This window comes from Mustela putorius, unplaced genomic scaffold, assembly GCF_011764305.1.
Source record: "Mustela putorius furo isolate JIRA1106 unplaced genomic scaffold, ASM1176430v1.1 tig00000580_pilon_pilon_pilon, whole genome shotgun sequence".
Classification (NCBI taxonomy): Eukaryota; Metazoa; Chordata; class Mammalia; order Carnivora; family Mustelidae; genus Mustela; species Mustela putorius.
The window spans coordinates 16,573,637-16,591,800 of NW_025421423.1; the positions used below are offsets into that span (position 1 = coordinate 16,573,637).

Consider the following 18,164-nt stretch of genomic DNA (forward strand, 5'->3'; position numbering starts at 1 on the left):
ATTTATTTATTTGGCAGAGAAAGAGAGAGAGAGAACAGCAGGGGGAGCAGCAGAGGGAGAGGGAGAAGCTGACTCCAGGAGATTGGGATCAGGACTAAAGGCAGATGCTTCCCCAACTGAGCCACCCAGGTGCCCCAAGACAAACAAACTTTTAACAGCTAGAAATTTTGTGATGCTCCCTTTTCTCCTTTAAATCACTTGTTCTGTTCCACTTCCCTACAGAATTTTACGGGAATGTAATGTATTTTTCTGCTTCTAAGTCTCATATGGATCATCTTGGTATTGTATCTAAATCAGAAATATGTTTGGGGCCCGTGGGTGGCTCAGTGGGTTAGTGTCTGCCTTTGTCTCAGGTCATGATCCCAGGGTCCTGGAATGGAGCCCCACATCCAGCTCCCTGCTCAGTGGGGAGCCTGCTTCTCCCTCTGCCTCTACCTCTGCTCCCCCTGCTTGTGCTCTCTCTCTCTCTCTCTCTCAAATAAATAACTTAAAAAAAAAATCCTTAAAAATGTGTCTGTAGGTAGAAATTTTAAAATGTTTCTGTTTCCGGGAGTCCTAAGTTACTATGGATTGATAAGTGTGTTTCTGAATTAATTTTAGGATGCCGCTGATCAAAATTTCTGTAATTGCTAAACACAGAAAGGAAATAGTAACCGAATTTTGTCTTGTAATGAGACGGATGGGAGGAGGATTGTGGAGTCTTGGTTAAGAGAACTTCTGTTCCCCGATTTTTGCAATCTTCCCTCCCAGCCCCCAACCCAGAGTGGTCCTCCCAGGGCAGTGCCCCACCAGAAAATTTGGATGGGTAAAGGGTGCCCTTTTGTTTTGTCTAATGGCAGAAGGGCAGCCGCGAAAGGGAAGATGGAGGAGAACCAGGTTGGTATTTCCTCAGCACAGTTCTCAAGCAGGTCAGTGGTAGGAAACAGAACATAGGGCAGTTGAGAATCTAGACATGCGTTTTCATAAAACTCTGTGTCAACTACTTGGAAATTGTGTCCCCAGTGCATGTCCCTCCTAATTTGAAGGCACAAGGCTGGATGGCATCTGAAGCGCACCCCGAATGGGGGCTTTTGAAAGACCCGCGGATCCCCTTACCCAAGAATCCAACACTGCCACTGGATGCAATCAGCAAGAGGTTCTTTATTGTTGCGCCTGCGGGTGGTCAGCAGCTCCTGCTAGCTGAGCACACCCGGCTTGGGTAGTGCCGGGTTTTTATAGACAGGTACAAACAAGTTTTGGGTGGGGCGCAACTGATTGGTTGACAGTTAGAACTTTTGAAAAAGGCATACGTGGAGTTTGCTGATTGGCTTTGGGGACCCGCGCGCGCGAAGAAGAGAGAGGCGGGAAGGGGGATCAAGCTGATTGGTTCTGGGGGCCCGCGTGCGGGAGAGAGGCGGGGAAAGGGGAACAAGAAGGGGGAAGGTAGGAATGCCATCATGGCGTCTCTATTATTTCTATAAGCCAAGCGGTTACAGAAGGGCAAAAGAGCGATTAATAAGCAATTAATAACCTAATTTACGCCTAAAAGCCAGCGGTTCACAGAAAAGCAAACAAGCGGTTAGTTATCCTATCTGTCTACTAAGGGAGGGGTCTTTCTAGGGGAGGGGTCTTTCACTTTCATAGGGTCATATCCACGAGCACTGGTTCTGGAGTCAGAATGTCTAAACCCCAATGTTCCGTGTGACTTGGGCAACTTAGGGAAGCATTGTGCCTACATTTCCTCTTCTGGAAAATGAGGTTGTGTATAGCTCCTTACGATTCACTGAAGTAATGTGTGAAAAACACGCCATGTACTGCAAACAACATATCCAAGAAGGGGTCCGAGGAGTGTGGAGGTTCCCACATCTCTGACAGTCTGGGAAGGGGGACCTGCTTGATGGGCGTCGATTTCTCTCCCACTGGAAGGCCATTGTCCGGGTCCTGTTGTCTCCGTAAGGAAAAGCAGACTGTTCCAGGCCCTTTTGCTCTGTTCTTCTTGCTAAGTTTTAGCTTCCGCTGAGTCTTCTCAGATATTTCCAAAAAAACATCCGTTGCTCTTTTTCCCCAGGGCTTGACCTTTGCCACCTCAGAGAGGAGGCTATTTCTGGTGAACTCCTGCTATAGAAGAAAGGGACCCTGGAATTGGGTCTGGCTGTCTAGCAGTTCTCCTCCATCTCTCCGAGAAAGAATTATAACCGCGCTGTGTGTAGGGTGTGTGAGCCCAGAAAATGACAGCTCCTGCTTTCCAGGAATGGGAGTAAAGTATATATTCATTTATACTCTCTTGAAAAAATCAGGGTGGCCTCCGGGCCAATTTTCACTCAGGCAAGCCAATATTTGAGCTTTCTGCCTGAGAAACAAAGTAAGACATGGATATGCTAAGAAGTGACTGAGTGGATTTTGCATAGGCCCGCGCCGACGGGACTTTTGTACTAACATTATTACTCGGACACCAGGCCTGCACAATGTGTACCCCGCTGGTGGCCACTTTGCCTCCAGAATGGGGGCCTCCCTGGCCGAGTTCTGAATTCTCGGTTTCATTTCCTATTGATACAGAGGAACGCTGCTGCTTTCCTTTCATCAAGAGACCATTTGTGCATGTTGGCCCTGGTTTGGTTCCCTTCTTTTCCAGCTCTCAGAGCATATAATTTGTGCAGTCTTGGGCACTTTTATCTAAATGGTTTTTCACTTTGAAATTTAATTTTATTCTGACATTTTTTTGAGAAAAAAGCAAATTGAGGCTAAGTGAAACACATTGGTTGCAATAATGACCCAGGTCTTTGCCTTTGGGGTGTCCAAGCCCCGTACGCGCTTGAACTCTGGACCCAGCTGCATGACTTGCTTTGGCCAATGGGATGCTCACAGGGGGCTTGGAACAGAAGCTAGAAAAGTGCTTGCACAGTTGAGTTTATCTGCTTTTCTCTTCTGGTGTTGCCAAATGAATGTTCCCCGGGCTAGCCTGCTGGCGGGTTAGAAATGTGTGGACCAGAGTCAGGTGGCCCAAGTTGTCCCAGCCACGGCCAACACAGATTGGCTATGAGCTAGCCACCCCCCAGCCATGTGAACGCACCCAACCAAGATCAGAAGAACCTTTCTATTGACCAACATTGTGAGCTGAGTTCTTGCTTATTATTTGAAGCCATCGAGTTTCTGGCTATCTGTAACGGGGTACTGCGGTAATGGATCTCTGGTAGAATCTCTGGTAGAATAAACTAGAATAAACTTGCCCTCCAGGAACAGTAGCCACAGGAATGCTGAGCCCCCATGTGACACCCCCAAGGACTCGAAAAAAGCGTGATAATTAGGGGAAGGAGGGAACCCTACCATGGAGTTTCAAATGCTTCCGCAATGCAGGTGGGGAATCCAAATCAGGGAGAATCAGGAGAGCAAAGTAACTACAAGCATAGGCTCTTGGGGTCAGACTCCTGGGTCCAAAACCCAGATGCCCTTAGGAGCTCTGGATTCCTTGGCAAGTTTCTTTAACCTCTTTGTGCCTCGGTTTACTCATAAAACAGAGTGGATAATAGATAGTACCTACCTCACCAAGTTGTTGCAAGGACTGATGGTTTAAATGTGCTTAGAATAGCTCATTACAAGCTGTAGGAAAGTATTTGTTAAATAAATAAATAAAGTGTGACCTCATTTATACCCACAGGCTAGTGAGTCCTGAGGGACTTCTGGGGATTACATTTGTCTTTTGGTAGGAAGGATACATTTGGATCATGGAAGGCTGTTTCTCATTTCATATAGTCAAATAATGGCTTCTAAAGAACTGAATGCATACTCAACAGCTCTCAAAAAATCTGGAAAAAAATGGTTTCCTTTGAAAAATTGACTCTATTGTCCAAGTACCTTCAGCTCAGTTCAACTTTTTTTTTTTTTTAAGATTTTATTTATTTATTGAGAGAGAGAGAGAGAAAGCACAATCAGGGGGAGCAGGAGAGAGAGAAGCAGGCTCCCTGCTCAACAGGAAGCCCAGTGCGGGGCTCGTTCTCAAGAACCCAAGACCATGACCTGAGCCAAAGGCAAACGATTAACTGACTGAGCCACCCAGGCGCCCCCAGATCAGTTCATCTTACTAGGGTTTGGGGCAGTGCCTGATGTGAGATTTCAGGAAAGGAGGCAGGAATGATGTTATCCATTGTTTAAGAGGCCAGGAAGGATTTCCATTCCAAATTATTATTATTTTTTTTTTTTTTAAGATTTTGTTTATTTGACAGAGATAGAGAGATCACAAGTAGGCAGAGAGGCGGGCAGAGAGAGAGAGGAGAGGAAGCAGGCTCCCTGCGGAGCAGAGAGCCCAACTCGGGGCTTGATCCCAGGACCCTGGGATCATGACCTGAGCCGAAGGCAGAGGTTTTTTTTGTTTTGTTTTGTTGTTTTTTAAAAGATTTTATTTATTTATTTATTTGACAGACAGAGATCACAAGTAGGCAGAGAGGCAGGCCGAGAGAGAGGAGGAGGAAGCAGGCTCCCCGCTGAGCAGAGAGCCCGATGTGGGGCTCGATCCCAGGACCCCACATGACCCGAGCCGAAAGCAGAGGCCTTAACCTACTGAGCCACCCGGGTGCCCCCATTCCAAATTATTGTAATAAAAATTAGGGTGCACGGAGCATACACACATTACCTCACAACTTTTGTGGGTCTGGAGTCTGCTTTTTTGTCTCTCATGAGGCTGCCAGGAAGGGCTGGCATCTCTGTGAAGGCTCACCTGGGGAAGAATCCACTTCCAAGTTCACTCACAAGGTTGTTGGTAGGACCCGGTATTTTTTGGGTTATTGGACTGAGGGTCAGGTCACTAAGTGGCTGTTGACTGGAGGCTGTCCTCCATCCCTTGCCATGTGGATCTCCCTTCCTCGAAGCCCGCAATATGGAGAGCCTGCCAGCCACACAGAGGTTATAGTCTTCTGTCGCAAAATCGTCTCCATAAACCCATCCCCTTGGCAGTATTCTGTTGATTAGGAGCAAGTCTCACTCTCACTCAAGGGGAAGGGATGATGCAAGGGTATGAATACTAAGAGGTGGGTACCATCTTTGAGTCTAGTCTCTCTGTCATGCTGTCTACTGGAGAGGCTATACATGGCCTCTTGGTATGGCTTAGCTTCTTGACAACATGGCAGCCCAAGGACGTTGGACTACCGCCATGATGGCTCCCAGCTCCAAGGATGAGCGTTCTTGTGAATAAAATGGAAGCTACTTTGCCTTCCATGTTTCAGTAACTCAACATCATTTCCACGGCGATCTCATAGAGGAAGCAGTCACAAGCCCAAATCCAAAGGGAAGCGAATCAGTCTAGCTCTTGAGGGGCAGAGGCAAGGTCATGTTGCAGCAGAACATGTGAGATGGGAGATACTGTTGTAGCCATCTTTGGATTCTGCTGTACCTGCTGTGCTATTATTTCAACCTTTTGGTAAAGTCTGAAACCCCTGTCCAGCTTGATGTGGGGGGCAGTGGAGAGTAAAGGGATGACACAATGAGAAGAAGTGTGGCTTGCTAAAAGGAACTGTATAATTTGTTATCCAAACGATGACACTATCAACAGTGCAAGGGAGTGCTATTAGTAATCATGCTGGGACAACAGGCATAAATCAGAGCTGGTCAGGGCAAAGGAGCCTTTTTGGAAGAAATATCCCTCTACGAGGTAGACTTTTCCTGGAGTCCCAGGTGGTGACCGGCGGTGACAAGCACAGTGGTTCTTCACAACAGTGGGGCTAAGAGCACTATAGAGGAGCCTGTGGTGATTGGGAAAAATGCAGTCAGGGAGGTGACCCAGGAGAAATGAAAAAAAATTTTTTTCAGTTACAAGGGACAGAGTCCTTACTCAAATTAACAAAACAGAACAAGAATGTTATTGACTCACATAACCAAAAATTCAAAGGACCACAGCTTCAGGTATGGCTGGATCTAGGGGTTTAACTGTGTCATCAGGGCTCTGTTTCTTCTCATCCCTGGGCTTTGCTTTTCTCTTTGTTAGCAAGTTAGGCAAGCTTTTTCTACGTGGTAGTCCCTGGCTCCTCTAGACTTCAACTATATCTCAGTAATCTCAGTGGAAAAGGAAACTTTGCATTTATATTCTTGAAACTGAATCTCGTGAGCTTGGTCTGCCCTGTGACCATTCATGAGTCATATTGGGGGCAAGGGGATGGCATACATTGATTGGATAGGCCTGAGGCATTTGTTGATGGTACTCAGGGGTGAATAGAGCAGTTCCACCCAGATTACATAGACTAAGCAGAGCAGATGTCTTGTTCTCCAAGGAACACTGAGATCCCATCACTAGAATGAGGGGCAATGGAGAACAACTGCTGTCCATATCTTTCTTTCCCAATAAACTAGAGGAGGGTAACCTTTTTTTTTTAAGATTTTTATTTATTTATTTGACAGAGCGATCACAAGTAGGCAGAGAGGCAGGCAGAGAGAGAGGGGGAAGAAGGCTCCCCACCGATCAGAGAGCCCAATGTGGGGCTTGATACCAGGACCCCGAGATCATGACCTGAGCTGAAGGCAGAGGCTTAACCCACTGAACCACCCAGGTGCCCTGGGGGGGGGGGTAAACTTCAAGAGGGAAGAGAAGTCAGCCTTTTGATGCTAGACCTTCCAATTCTGGCATTTGCCTCTCATGCAGGCTCTGTGAAGTTGGTGAACTCAGTCGTCTCCTCACCCTTTGACAATGTGGGAAGCATAGCAGTTGACAAGGGCAGAGGGGAGATGTACCAGTTATCTGTTGCCACAGTACTACTGTGTAACAAACCGCCCTGAAACTCAGTGTTATAAAACCGTGTGCATCTATTTCACTCATGAGTCTGCAGGTTGGGGTTTTCCTCTGGATGATTCTGCTGATTTCCTCTGCACTCTCTCACACTCTGGATGGGAGGTGGGGGTGCAGGGAGTGGCTCACTGCTGGTTCAGGACTCACACACCAGGTGGTCAGCTGGGGTGACCATCCTCTCCTATTCTTGCAGAGGGCTAGCCTGAGCTACCTTCTCATGGTTGAAGGCAGACACACATACTCAGGCACACAAACACTTTTAAGGCCTCTGCTTACATGAAATTTGTTAACATCCTGTTGGCCAGAGCAGGTCCAACAGTCAACATCCAGACTCAAGGGGTGAGGAAAGAGACTTCACCTTTTGGGTGAGAAGAACTGCAGAGTCACATGACAAAGGGTAAATGCAGAGAGATGTGCAGAGGTGAGGCTTTCAAAGTAAGCAGTCTAAGATGTAACGAAACGGGAATCAGCATCCCGTGATGCTCCAAGGTTACTAAAGATAGATGTATGAATTTTGTTTTTCAGTAGACTTGGGATAAGTGTCAGAAAGGATTAATCATTGTTCTCCCTTTATTATTTTACTATTTTTTTATTTTTTAGAGAGAGAGAATGTGAGTGGAGTGGGGGGAAGGGCAGAGAGAGAGAGAGAGAGAGAGAGAATCTTAAGTAGGCTCCACACCCAGCGCAGAGCCCAAGGTTGGTCCTCTGACCCTGAGATCACGACCTGAGCTGAAATCACAAGTCAGATACTTACTTAACTGACTGAGCCACCCAGGCCCCCCTGTTCTACCTTTATTAAAGCAGTTTTACAAAATGTTTTTTCTTCAGCTGCTTGAGAAAATATTAAGGCAGTTCCTCAAAAAAATTAACATAGAATTGCCATATAATGATTCCACTTCTGAGTAGCTATCCAGAAGACATGAAAGCAAGGACTTGAACAGATCTGGGGACACCCAGGTTCATGGCAGCATTATTCACAATCACCAAAAGGTAGAAGCTACCCAGATGTCCACCGAAAGGCAAAAATGGATAAGTTAAAGTGGTACATCCATACAGGGGAATATTATTGAACTGGAAAAAGGAATATCATTCTGGGGTGCCTGGGTGGCTCAGTTGGTTAAATATCTGCCTTCGGCTCAGGTCACGATCCTAGGATCCTGGGGTTGAGCCTCCCTTCTGGCTTCTTGCTCAGTGGGGAGTCTGCTTTTTCCTCTCCCTCTGCTGGTCCCCCTGTTCCTACTTTCTCTCTCTCTCTCGTGTCCTAATAAATAAATATAATCTTTAAAGAAAAAAATGGAATGCAATTCTGACACATGCTGTATCATGAATGAAGATCACACCAAGTGAAGTGAGCCAGACACAAAAGGACAAACATTATATGCCACTGACATGAAGTAACTCACGTTGTCCAGTTCACAGAGAAAGTAGAATAGAGGTTATGGCGCCCGGCGGGTGGGGCTGGGAGAGAGGGGAAAGGGAGTTAGCATTCTGGAGATGAGCAGTGGTGCTGGTCGCTCAGCCGTGTGAAGGCACTTAACGTCCCTGAGCTGTACCCTGGCACCTGGTTCAAATGGTAAATTTCATGGGATATACATTTACCACAATAAGAAAAAGAAGTTCCTTCTCTTGATGTTGATATTCAGCGTTGGGTTGAGCCTGCGATAATGCAGTTAATATTTTCTCTGCCTAGCCTAACAAGTAATGGGCTGGGCAGGCCATTCAGAAACCATCAGCTTGTTGCCTCTCCCCCACGAACCTCATAGTCAAGTTAGGGAAGTGGGTTGTTGCCATGAGGATAGCACGGCCAGAGGCAGGCCCAGAGAGTTTAATTATTTTACTCCCGATCTCACAAGGCAAGTGGGGCACCACACCAAGTGATGGGCCAGTGACTGCTAAAAATTTGGGATTTGGGGGGTCAGTTAAAAATACAGATATCCGGGGGGCACCTGGGTGGCTCAGTGGGTTAAGTAAGCCTCTGCCTTTGGCTCGGGTTATGATCTCAGGGTCCTGGGATCAAGCCCCACATTGTGCTCTCTGCTCAGCAGGCAGCCTGCTTCCCCCTCTCTCTGCCTGTCTCTCTGCCTACTTGTGATCTCTCTCTCTCTCTGTCAAATAAATAAATAAAATCTTAAAAAAAAAAGTACAGATATCTTGGTCCCACCCCAGACATATTGATTCAGAATCTTGGGGTTGCTGTGGTTAGAGCCTGGGAAACCTGTCTTGTTCCCAAGCCCTGCTGGTGATTGAGATGCCCAGTCAGGGTTGAGAATCCCACTAAACCACACATGGTAAAATTAATTTTAGAAAGAAAAAAAAAACACAAACCTGTTTGAAGAATTAAATGTTTTTGATAACACTGAAAATCACAAAAATTGGAAACATTTTTACTTAGCAGAAATAAGCAACGGGGGGAAGGCACTGACAAAGATTGATTCTGCACACAGTAAATGTTATTGACTAAAAATTGATGGGACACCCTAAATCTGCTTGACAAAATTTAGATCACAAAATTTGCCTGCGACAATTGGATGTGGTAAGAATAGTGGTCACAAAAGAAAACTCATGTTGTTAGAAAAAAATAATCAGCAGGTTTTGATGTGGACCAAGCAGTGATCAATGAGTGAAATTTTGTTGTCAAACATACAATGAAAAAAGAGTTCATTCTGATGAAAGTAATTTCAGGGTAGGCTTCTGGCTTTTTCACATATTTCAGATATATGACTTTTCTTAATTTTTTATTGAAATAGCTTCAAAGTTCTATGGAACAGTTGCAAGGATAGGACAAAGAACTCCTGCATTGTCTTTACCCAAGTTCGTTAATTATTAATACGCAGTCATATATTAATGCTTTATCTCATAGACTGATATATAGCATATACGGGCATACACAGATAGATGGATAGATGGGTAGACATAAAATTTGTTTTCTTGAACCATTTGAGAGGAGCAGACATCACATCTTTTTTAAAAAATATATATTTTATTTATTTATTTGAGACAGAGAGAGAGCGAAGAAAAAACATAAGAAGGGGGGAGGGGCAGAGGGAGAGGGAGAGGGAGAAGCAGACTTCAACTTCCCACTGAGCAGGGAACGTGATGCAGAATTCAGTCTCAGGACCCTGAGATCCTGACCCGAGCCGAAGGCAGATGCCTAACTGAAAGAAGTGTGTACTTTCTCAGGGCAAGAACATTTTCTTGCGTTAAATAAATAAATGTATAAGAAGTATTATACAACCATAGGCCATTTATTAATTCAGAAATTTGACACAAATACTATTATCTAATAGCCTACCATTTTCAGGTTTTACCAGTTGTCCCCACAGTGTCCTTTAGAACAGTTTTTTTTCACTCTGCTCGAGGGTCCAATGCCAGATCACTCTTTGCCTTTCGTTGTCATATTTCTTTAGTCTCCCTTAATTTGAAACAGTTCCTCAGCCTTTCTGTGTCTGTCATAACATTGACATTATTGAGAAATACAGGCCAGTTGTTTTGTAGAATGCCCCTCAATCTGCGTTTATCTGATGTTTCCTCCTGATTAGATTTGGGTTATGCATTTTTGGCAGGAATTCGATGTAAGCACTGTTGGTTCTTCTTGGTGCCTCGCATCAGGAGGCACATCAGGTCCGTGTGTCCGTTTACTGGCGAAAGTACATTCCGTTGACCTTCTGTGCCTCACTGTCCTCATCTGTTAATGGAGAGACCCAAGGAGCATAGTTGAACGGCGTCATGGCTGAGCTGTCATTTCAAACACGTCCCACCTTCGGGACAGTTGTGCAGATAAAAGCCATGGAGAGCTTATCGTCATTAGTCATCATCACCAACATCTAGAATACCTACTGTGTGCTGGCGTTCATTGTTTAATCTTCCTAGAAAACATGGGTGTATCGGTTGTTACTCCCATTTAGCAGTTAGAGAAACTGAGGCTCAGAGATGGGAAGGTAAGACGCTAAGGCTCATGTGGCTGGAGAGGAGCCGAGCTGGGATTTGAGCCTGGTGCGGTCTGAATCCAGAGCCTGACCCCACATCATACCACAGTGTCAGCTAATCCCTGCTCAGCAGAAAGGACAGATGAAAGCCTCCTTGGGGTCCTCCAACTGGCATTAGGAGAAGAGATGAGCCAGCTTCTACCAGCTTGGCCTGGGTCTTTCTCCACTTCTGAAATCCAGCAAACTAAAATCAGGATTGATGCCATCTCCAGGGGCTTACCTCCTGGACTTGGGGGAGGTGCCTCCAAAGATGACCTTGTTCCTTTCTTGGCTGGATGACCCTGCCCACATGAGGGTAACTCCACTGTCCCGCCTGCCCAGTGCCTGCATTTCCTTATATATGTTAAAATGAAAATGGGCCAGGACTAGAACAATAATCCTTTAATACGTTCTATGTGAGGTGCCTTATTGTGCCGTATTGTGCCCATTTTACAGATGAAGAAACTGAGGCTTTTATGGTGGCTTAGATTACAATCTGGTGACTATAGGGTGGGGATTCCTATATAGGAGTAACTGCAGAGACAGGGCGAGATCTTCCCTTGGATGCTAGACTATCTTTAGGTTTCATGGGATGGCAGGCTCCATGGAACAGGCTTATGAAGCACTGTGGACACTGTAGTTGCATATGAGCTTTTGGTCTTGAATCCAGAGTTGGACCACTCACAGTTGGCCCTGATTCTGACTTTTGGTCTGGGCTATCAGCTTGATCTTTCTCTTTCGATTCCCTGGTCTTCTGTGCTGGGTCCTCCTTTCTGGTTTTTCATCCTGGACTTACCACCCTGAGCTACTGCCAAGGGCTCAGACACCTTCCTCCCCAGAGACTTCTTCATGATTTGCAAGGATCTCTCTTTTTTTTTTTTTTTTTTTAAGATTTTATTTATTTATTTGACAGAGAGCGATCACAAGTAGGCAGAGACGCAGGCAGAGAGAGAGAGAGAGGAGGAAGCAGGCTCCCTGCTGAGCAGAGAGCCCGATGCGGGACTCGATCCCAGGACCCTGAGATCATGACCTGAGCCGAAGGCAGCGGCTTAACCCACTGAGCCACCCAGGCGCCCCTGCAAGGATCTCTCTTGAGGAAGTAAATTGCTACCACATCTTCCCAAGCTAAGGGAGGGGAGGGAGAGGCATGAGAGGAAGGAAAAGCAGAAAATTCTAGGGCCAAAGCCAGATGATTTACAGAATCTGTTGATTTTGATTCCATTCATCAGAAAGTTCCACAGAGGGCAGTGGGGGTACAAGAGGGGGAGCACGAATCAGACCTGGGTGCCACTGGCTGATTTGGACAAGGACTTGAGCCTCAAATTCCTCATCTTTTTTAAAATGGGGGTGATTGTGCCTTCTCTGCCCACTCCAGAGAAGTAGTGGGTCAAGTAAGAAAATGCTGCCATCTTGTTTGATAAATTGCTAAGAGATTTTATAAGATTGGATTGTGTGGTTTTCTTCCATCGAGTAGAGACTCGGGGAGCCCAAGTCTCCCTGGCTGGGCTGTTACAAAAGAGTACTTCCTTCATTGCTTGGGCTTAAAAAAAGAAGCTCAGCTTGGGGAAGGGGACACCATTTTGTGAATTCCCTGCCTTCCTTCTGTTTCACACTCTTGAGAACCTACTGTTTCACCCTAAAATGATCTTTTCCACCAAACTGTACCCACAAAATTTTAGCCAAACCTCAGGTTCTGTTTGGGACCCAAGAGTGACTTCTGGGGACAATTCCTGTCTCTATTTTTCCTCAGCAGCCTGTGACAAAAGCTTGACACCTGTCAAACATCTCGCTATCCTCAACCCCTGGTTATCTCAAATGTCTCCAGACTCCAGCAGGAGGAAGCATACCTTTTGAGTGTGTCCGCGTGTCAGGCCCTGAGCTGGGCACCATTACACTTCTGATCTCAGCAAATCCTCACAATCTTCTAAGAGGCTCAGTGTTCAAGGGATCTGCCCACCCACCACACCCCTTCCCTCAGGGACTGGTCTTGGAAGTTTATGGGGATTATGTGATCCTGCTCCCTTCCGTCATGGGTGATTGGCTCCTGGTGGTGTCTAGCCAAGTCAGGCCAATCGCATCCTCTGCCCTGAGACTGAAGCACAGAGATACTTGGTCAGCACCTGTTGGCACCTAGAGGACTATGGGGCAGCCATTTTGACTGTGTGCTCAGAGACGCAGAGAGTATGCATCTGGAGACAGGCAGGGAAGAAGGGAGGTTGGGAGGGAGAAAGAGACAGAGAAAATGATGTAGGGTTGCGATGTCAAGAAACCTGTGGCCCTGAGGGGTGCCTCGGTGGCTCAGTCGGTTAAGCATCTGCCTTCCGCTCAGATCATGATCCCAGAGTCCAAGGATCGAGCCCCACGTCATCAGGCTCCCTGCTCAGTTGGGAGACTCAGTGCAGAGACTTCTTCCTCTCTCCCTACAGAAAGATACATTTAGGGAATAATATAAAAAAAGAAAAAAAAGAGAGAGAGGGAAAGAAAGCTGTGGCCTAGAGGGAGAGAGAAGGCAAGCCCCATTCCTGATAACTTTCTAGTTTCTGGCTCCAAATCCTCTTGAAGCTTCATTTCATTTCCTGCCCGTGGGTACGGTGATCTACCTCCCAACGTCACAAAACACCCGCACCCCCCTTTTTAAGTTTAGCATGATTTTGTTTCTACTGGTTACAACTAAAAGAGTGTTGATCAGACTGGTAAGTTTTGGGACCGCCACTTTGTAAAGATGGAAACGAAGGTTTAGAGGTTAAGCCAGGAGCCCGGGACCACCACGGAGTGAGTCACTCAGTGGTAGGTGAGAAACACGTTTCTGTGATTCCAGTGGAGGATGTGTATGGGGTGCGTTCTTCTCAAAGCTTTACTTCTCTTCTCTCATTGCATCCTCAGCGGGCCCCTGTGAGGCAGGTACTACTGAGGGCCACTTGAAGGACGGGGCACTGAAGGCAAGGGGAGGCTGCGTTGTCTCTTCAGATCAGGTGGTATGGGAAGGCCAGAGCCAGGCTCAGAAATCAGGCCGTTGACTCCACAGTCTGGGCTCTTAATAATGATGGTATGTAGGTGTTAGTGTGGCATGTTGATTCAGAAGGCAGTAGACTAGACTTGGACAGGGGCAGAAGTTTTCAGAAACTGATGAACACATGGTTGTAGTTGAATGATGGACCCTTAGCGGATGGGTAAGCCTTTGGAGTCCCACTGGACTAAGCGGCCACCTCAGGTATGTGTCTGTTTTTCAGTAAGTGTGACCCACAGCCATTCCATTCCTTCTCTGATATTACAGCGCCTGTTCCATCACTGAACGGGTTGGGTTTTGCCCACTGGGATCTCACTACATGCTCCTCTCCCTGTCCGTCCATCTTCCTAGACCCCTGATTGTAGTGAATCTACCCTTTGTTTACCTCCAGAGTAGGGATAGATCATAGCTCTGGGTGGCTGGGTGGCTTCCGCTATTGGCTGGGAAATAAGGGTGTTCATTTAGAAACTGGATTTTGTCAGGAAGGTAATAGGCTCAGTCTTTGTGTTCTTTGCATACCCTTCATGGTGCAGCAGGGACAGAGTGAAAAAGGGACAGACCCTCCAGACCTGGGACTCTTGCTGAGACATGCCTTTCTAGTTGGTGTTGAATGTACCGTGGGCTCTCGGTCGGAGTGTGCTAATGGGAGAGGAAGCCCAGTACCTGTGGCCTGTGGGTAATAGGGTTGCAGAAGCGACTTGCAGTGATTCCAGAAAGAGAAGGTTGAGAAAGACCCATGATGATTTTCCAGGCACCTCTCCCTGGAAATTGTTCTAGGTTGCCGATCATTCTAGGTTGGGGTCACTGACCCTTTTGAGAAACTGGTGAAAGGCAGAGCTTTTCTCTCCCTAAATGCACCTATAGACATGAATTTTCTTAAGACATAAAATTGCTTAGGTATGGATCCCCAAACCTATCCAAGGATTTAAGGATCCTTGATCTTGAGAGAGGCTGCCCTCTGATTCTCCTCACCCTTCCGGCTGGATGGTGTTTCTCATGGAGTCTTTGCTGACAACCGCCCCCCCGCCCCGCATCTCCCCCTCCCCTGGTTTGAGCCCTTCCTCTTTCTTCTGGACCTGTGATTTGGCTGTTGGCACCGTTTTGCAATGGTTTAAACGGTGTGGACCTTAGACCAACAGCATCAGCATCACCTGGGAACTTGTCAGAAATGCAAACTCTCAGTTCCTACTCCTGTCTGTATCAGAAACTCTGGGCCTGGGCCCAGTAAATTTGTGTGTTTGAACAGGCCCTCCCCGAGAGCTCCTGAAGTTTGAAGGGGGCGGCTGCAAGCAATCCTTTTCTTTCTGGTGTGTCTGCCTTACTAGACACAACATGCCTGGCACACCGTACGAGCTCAGTGAATACTTACCCGGTCGTGTTTTCCACATGGATAGGGCAGGGGTTCTTTCTTTTTTACTTTGGTATCTTACAGTTTTGAGCCCCTAGGAACCCAGACTCAGTGTCATTCCGGTCCAGTTTCTTTCAACTTTGGTGCCTGAAGATAGGCTTAGCTCTACTGGGGAGAGAAGAGGTCTTAGCCCGGAGGCAGGTGCACAGAAACCTTCACACAGGGATGGAGCCAGAAAGACATCAAACCTGGAACCTCTCTCTGGGTAACAAGGCCTCAGCCACATGGCGGATGAGGGGCGAACAGGCATGTTGCCTGGCCATCATATATGTGGGGGGCTCGTGGGAGCCCAATTCTGCCAGACTCCACAGGCTGACCTGCTCCCCTTAGTGCCTGCCTGACAGCAGTCTTGGCGGAGGCTGCCAGATCTCTGCCAGGGACGCACTTGCCAGGCTGCCTGGGAGGGGGAAATGGCCACTTTTTATTTCTAATGACTCCAGCCTTTTACGGAGGAGGGAATCGTTGGAAGGCTCCTCTTAACTTTATTTGTGTGTTTGGTCTGGGGAAGAGTTGCGTCTCTTGATTCTCTCTGCCTTTTTTTGTACGTTTCCAGTCCCATATTTTCCTTCTCCAGGAAGAGAGATTATTTTCCCATATTGTTCCTTAGTTTCCTGACATTTAAAAAATAATAATTTTTCTGAGGGGTGCAGTGAAAAAATTTCTGGGGAAAAAAAAAAACCCTCTTCCTATCTCCTATCAATTCAACTCTTGGAACATTAGAAAAAAATAAAAAAAAATTTTTAAAAGTGGGAGCAGATACCTGTCTATTCTTAATTTCTAGTGGGTTTATTTTTTTTTAAAGTACCCTTACATTTTTCTCTTAGGAGGGGTAAAGAAGGATTTCTCTCATCTCATATATGGGCAGTTCTTCACATTTTTGTTCTAGAAAAAATCAGTCATCTGTAGGAGATATAGGATGGGTCCAGTAATCCTTCTTGTGTTGTTACTGGCTAGCAAGATCCATCACACTTTTAATTAAAAAAAAATTATATATATTAGATTTTGGGGGGAGGTGAGGACAGGGAAAAAAAAATCCTGGTTAGACCTTCCTAAGTCATAAGGAGGGAGTTCCTTCAATTAAAAAAAAAAAATCTGATACTTAGAGTTGGGTAAAAATATTCTTGTTCACAATTTATTTCACATAGAGTTTCTCAAATTTTCCTTCTATTTAATATCAAATTAATTGGGGGATATGGGAGGGGGACTAGCTCCCCTTAACCTTTAACCCCTAGAGTCTCACCCAGGGCCAGTTCTTTAAACTTTTGTTTTTAATATAGATCTGTTCTTTATGTTGACAAAGGTAGACAGAAATACTCTCTTCATCCCGCATTTCACATAAAAGCAGCTCCTCAAATATTTATTTTTTAAATCCATCTGACTGGGGGGGTTAAAAAGAGTCCCCTTAAGCCCTCTTGTCTGACCCAGGGCTGGTTCTTCAAACTTTTATTTTTAAATGACATTAGAGTTTTTTTTTTTTTTTTTTTTTTTGGAGGAGGGGGCAGGCAGGGGCAAGAGGAACATCCCCACTGAGCCTCGCAATTCCTCCATAAGGCCAGCTCTTCAAACTTTATTTAAAAAACCAATCTGATTTTTGGGGGGGTGGGTGGGGGGAGCAGAAGAGTTCCCATTAACCCCTTGTGTTCCGCCAAGAGGCGGCTCCCCAAACTTTTTTTCCACTGCGAACATGACCTTTGCTAGGGGCTGGCGAGCTGGGGGCGGGCAGAGGGGCGGCGGGGGGCGGGCGCGGGGGGCGCGGGGAGGGCAGGGCGCGGCGCGGGAAAGTTTGGGGGGCGGCGGCGCCGCGGCCCGGGGGCTGGCGGGCGGACCGGAGCTGCGCGCCCGGGGGCCGGCCGGCTTTGTGTGCGGCGCGGAGGCCGGCGGCTTGGAGGCCGAGGCCGAGGCCCGGAGCTCGCGGGCCGCGCGGCGAGGCCGGCCCGGGGGCGGGCAGGGCGCCGGGGGGCGGCGGCGGCCCCCCGAGGGGCGGCTCGGCGGCGGCTGCGGCGGCGGCGGCCGGTGCGGGCCGGGGGTGGGGGCGAGGGCCGGGTGCCCCCCCCCGCGCGCCCCCAGCGCCCCCGCCCCCCCGGCCTGAGCGGGGCGGGCGGAGGAGGGAGCGGCGGCGGCGGCGGCGGCGGCAGCGGCGGCGGCGGCGGCAGCGGCATTGTGCGCGCACCAGCAGCCCGGCCCGGGAGGAGCAGGACGCGCCGGGGCCGCCTCCTCCCGCACGGACCCATGAACCAGCCGGGCGGCGCGGCGGCTCCGCAGGTACGACGGGGGGCCGGGGGCATGCACCGCGCGGGGGACCCCGGGGGGCTGGGGCCCGGGGCGCTGCGCCACTTCATTGCAAGATTTGCAAAATGCAAAGTGCCTGGGCACGTTTGCGGGCTTTTTGTGGGCGCAAACCCAGGGGTCGGGGTCTGGGGAGCCCCCCCCCGGGCGCCGCGGGGCGTGAGGAGGCTGGGGGTGACGCGGGGGTCTCTTCGGGCCCCCACCCAGCGTCCCCTCTAGCCCCGGGCTCGGACCGGAGCCCAGAAAACAAAGCGGCGAGAGAACAGAGCAGCCATTTCAGTTTGGACAATTCACATTTTGCAAAAATGCAACCCCTTCCAGCTCTCCCCCCCTCCCCCCCAAATTTGCAATTTCCCCCTGACCCCCTCTGCGCTCGGGGTTCTTGATGACCCCCCGGGGGATCTTTCCCCTCTGGCCCCCCCATCTTTGCAACAATCTTTTTTTTTTTTAGGCCATATTTCCCTTTCTCAATTTTTTTTTCTAATTTTTCTTCAAACGGTAGTTTTTTCCCATTAAAACGACGCCACCTAGAGGATACTATTTTGTAAATAAAAAAAGAAATTAAAATTGAAAAGAAATATTTTTTATTTCTTATTTTTTCAAAAGTTTGCACTGTAAGGCAGTGGAGGGGGAAAGGATTCTTTTTTTTTCTTTTTTGGGGTGAAAATTTTCACTTTGATCTTTCTGGGAGCATGGAGACAATTTTTATTTCTGAAGCCAAATCCAGATAATATGTAAATGAAAATTAAG

General features: G+C 47.7%; 1 protein-coding gene across 20 annotated transcripts in view; it reads left to right on the forward strand.

Annotated features, from left to right (window-relative positions):
• ZNF618 (zinc finger protein 618) overlaps positions 1-18,164 on the forward strand; it is a 208,092-nt gene that overhangs the window by 7,920 nt on the left and 182,008 nt on the right. For 17 of the 20 annotated variants that reach the window (XM_045081755.1, XM_045081753.1, XM_045081756.1 and 14 more), the window contains exon 1: positions 17,273-17,390. The exons of 2 other annotated variants lie outside the window; for them this stretch is intronic. In XM_045081755.1, coding sequence (XP_044937690.1) covers positions 17,358-17,390 — 33 coding nt within the window. In that variant the 5' untranslated portion in view covers positions 17,273-17,357. Of the gene's footprint in view, positions 1-17,237; positions 17,391-18,164 lie in introns of those variants that run through there. One more of the 20 variants, XM_045081770.1, reaches the window with a different exon arrangement.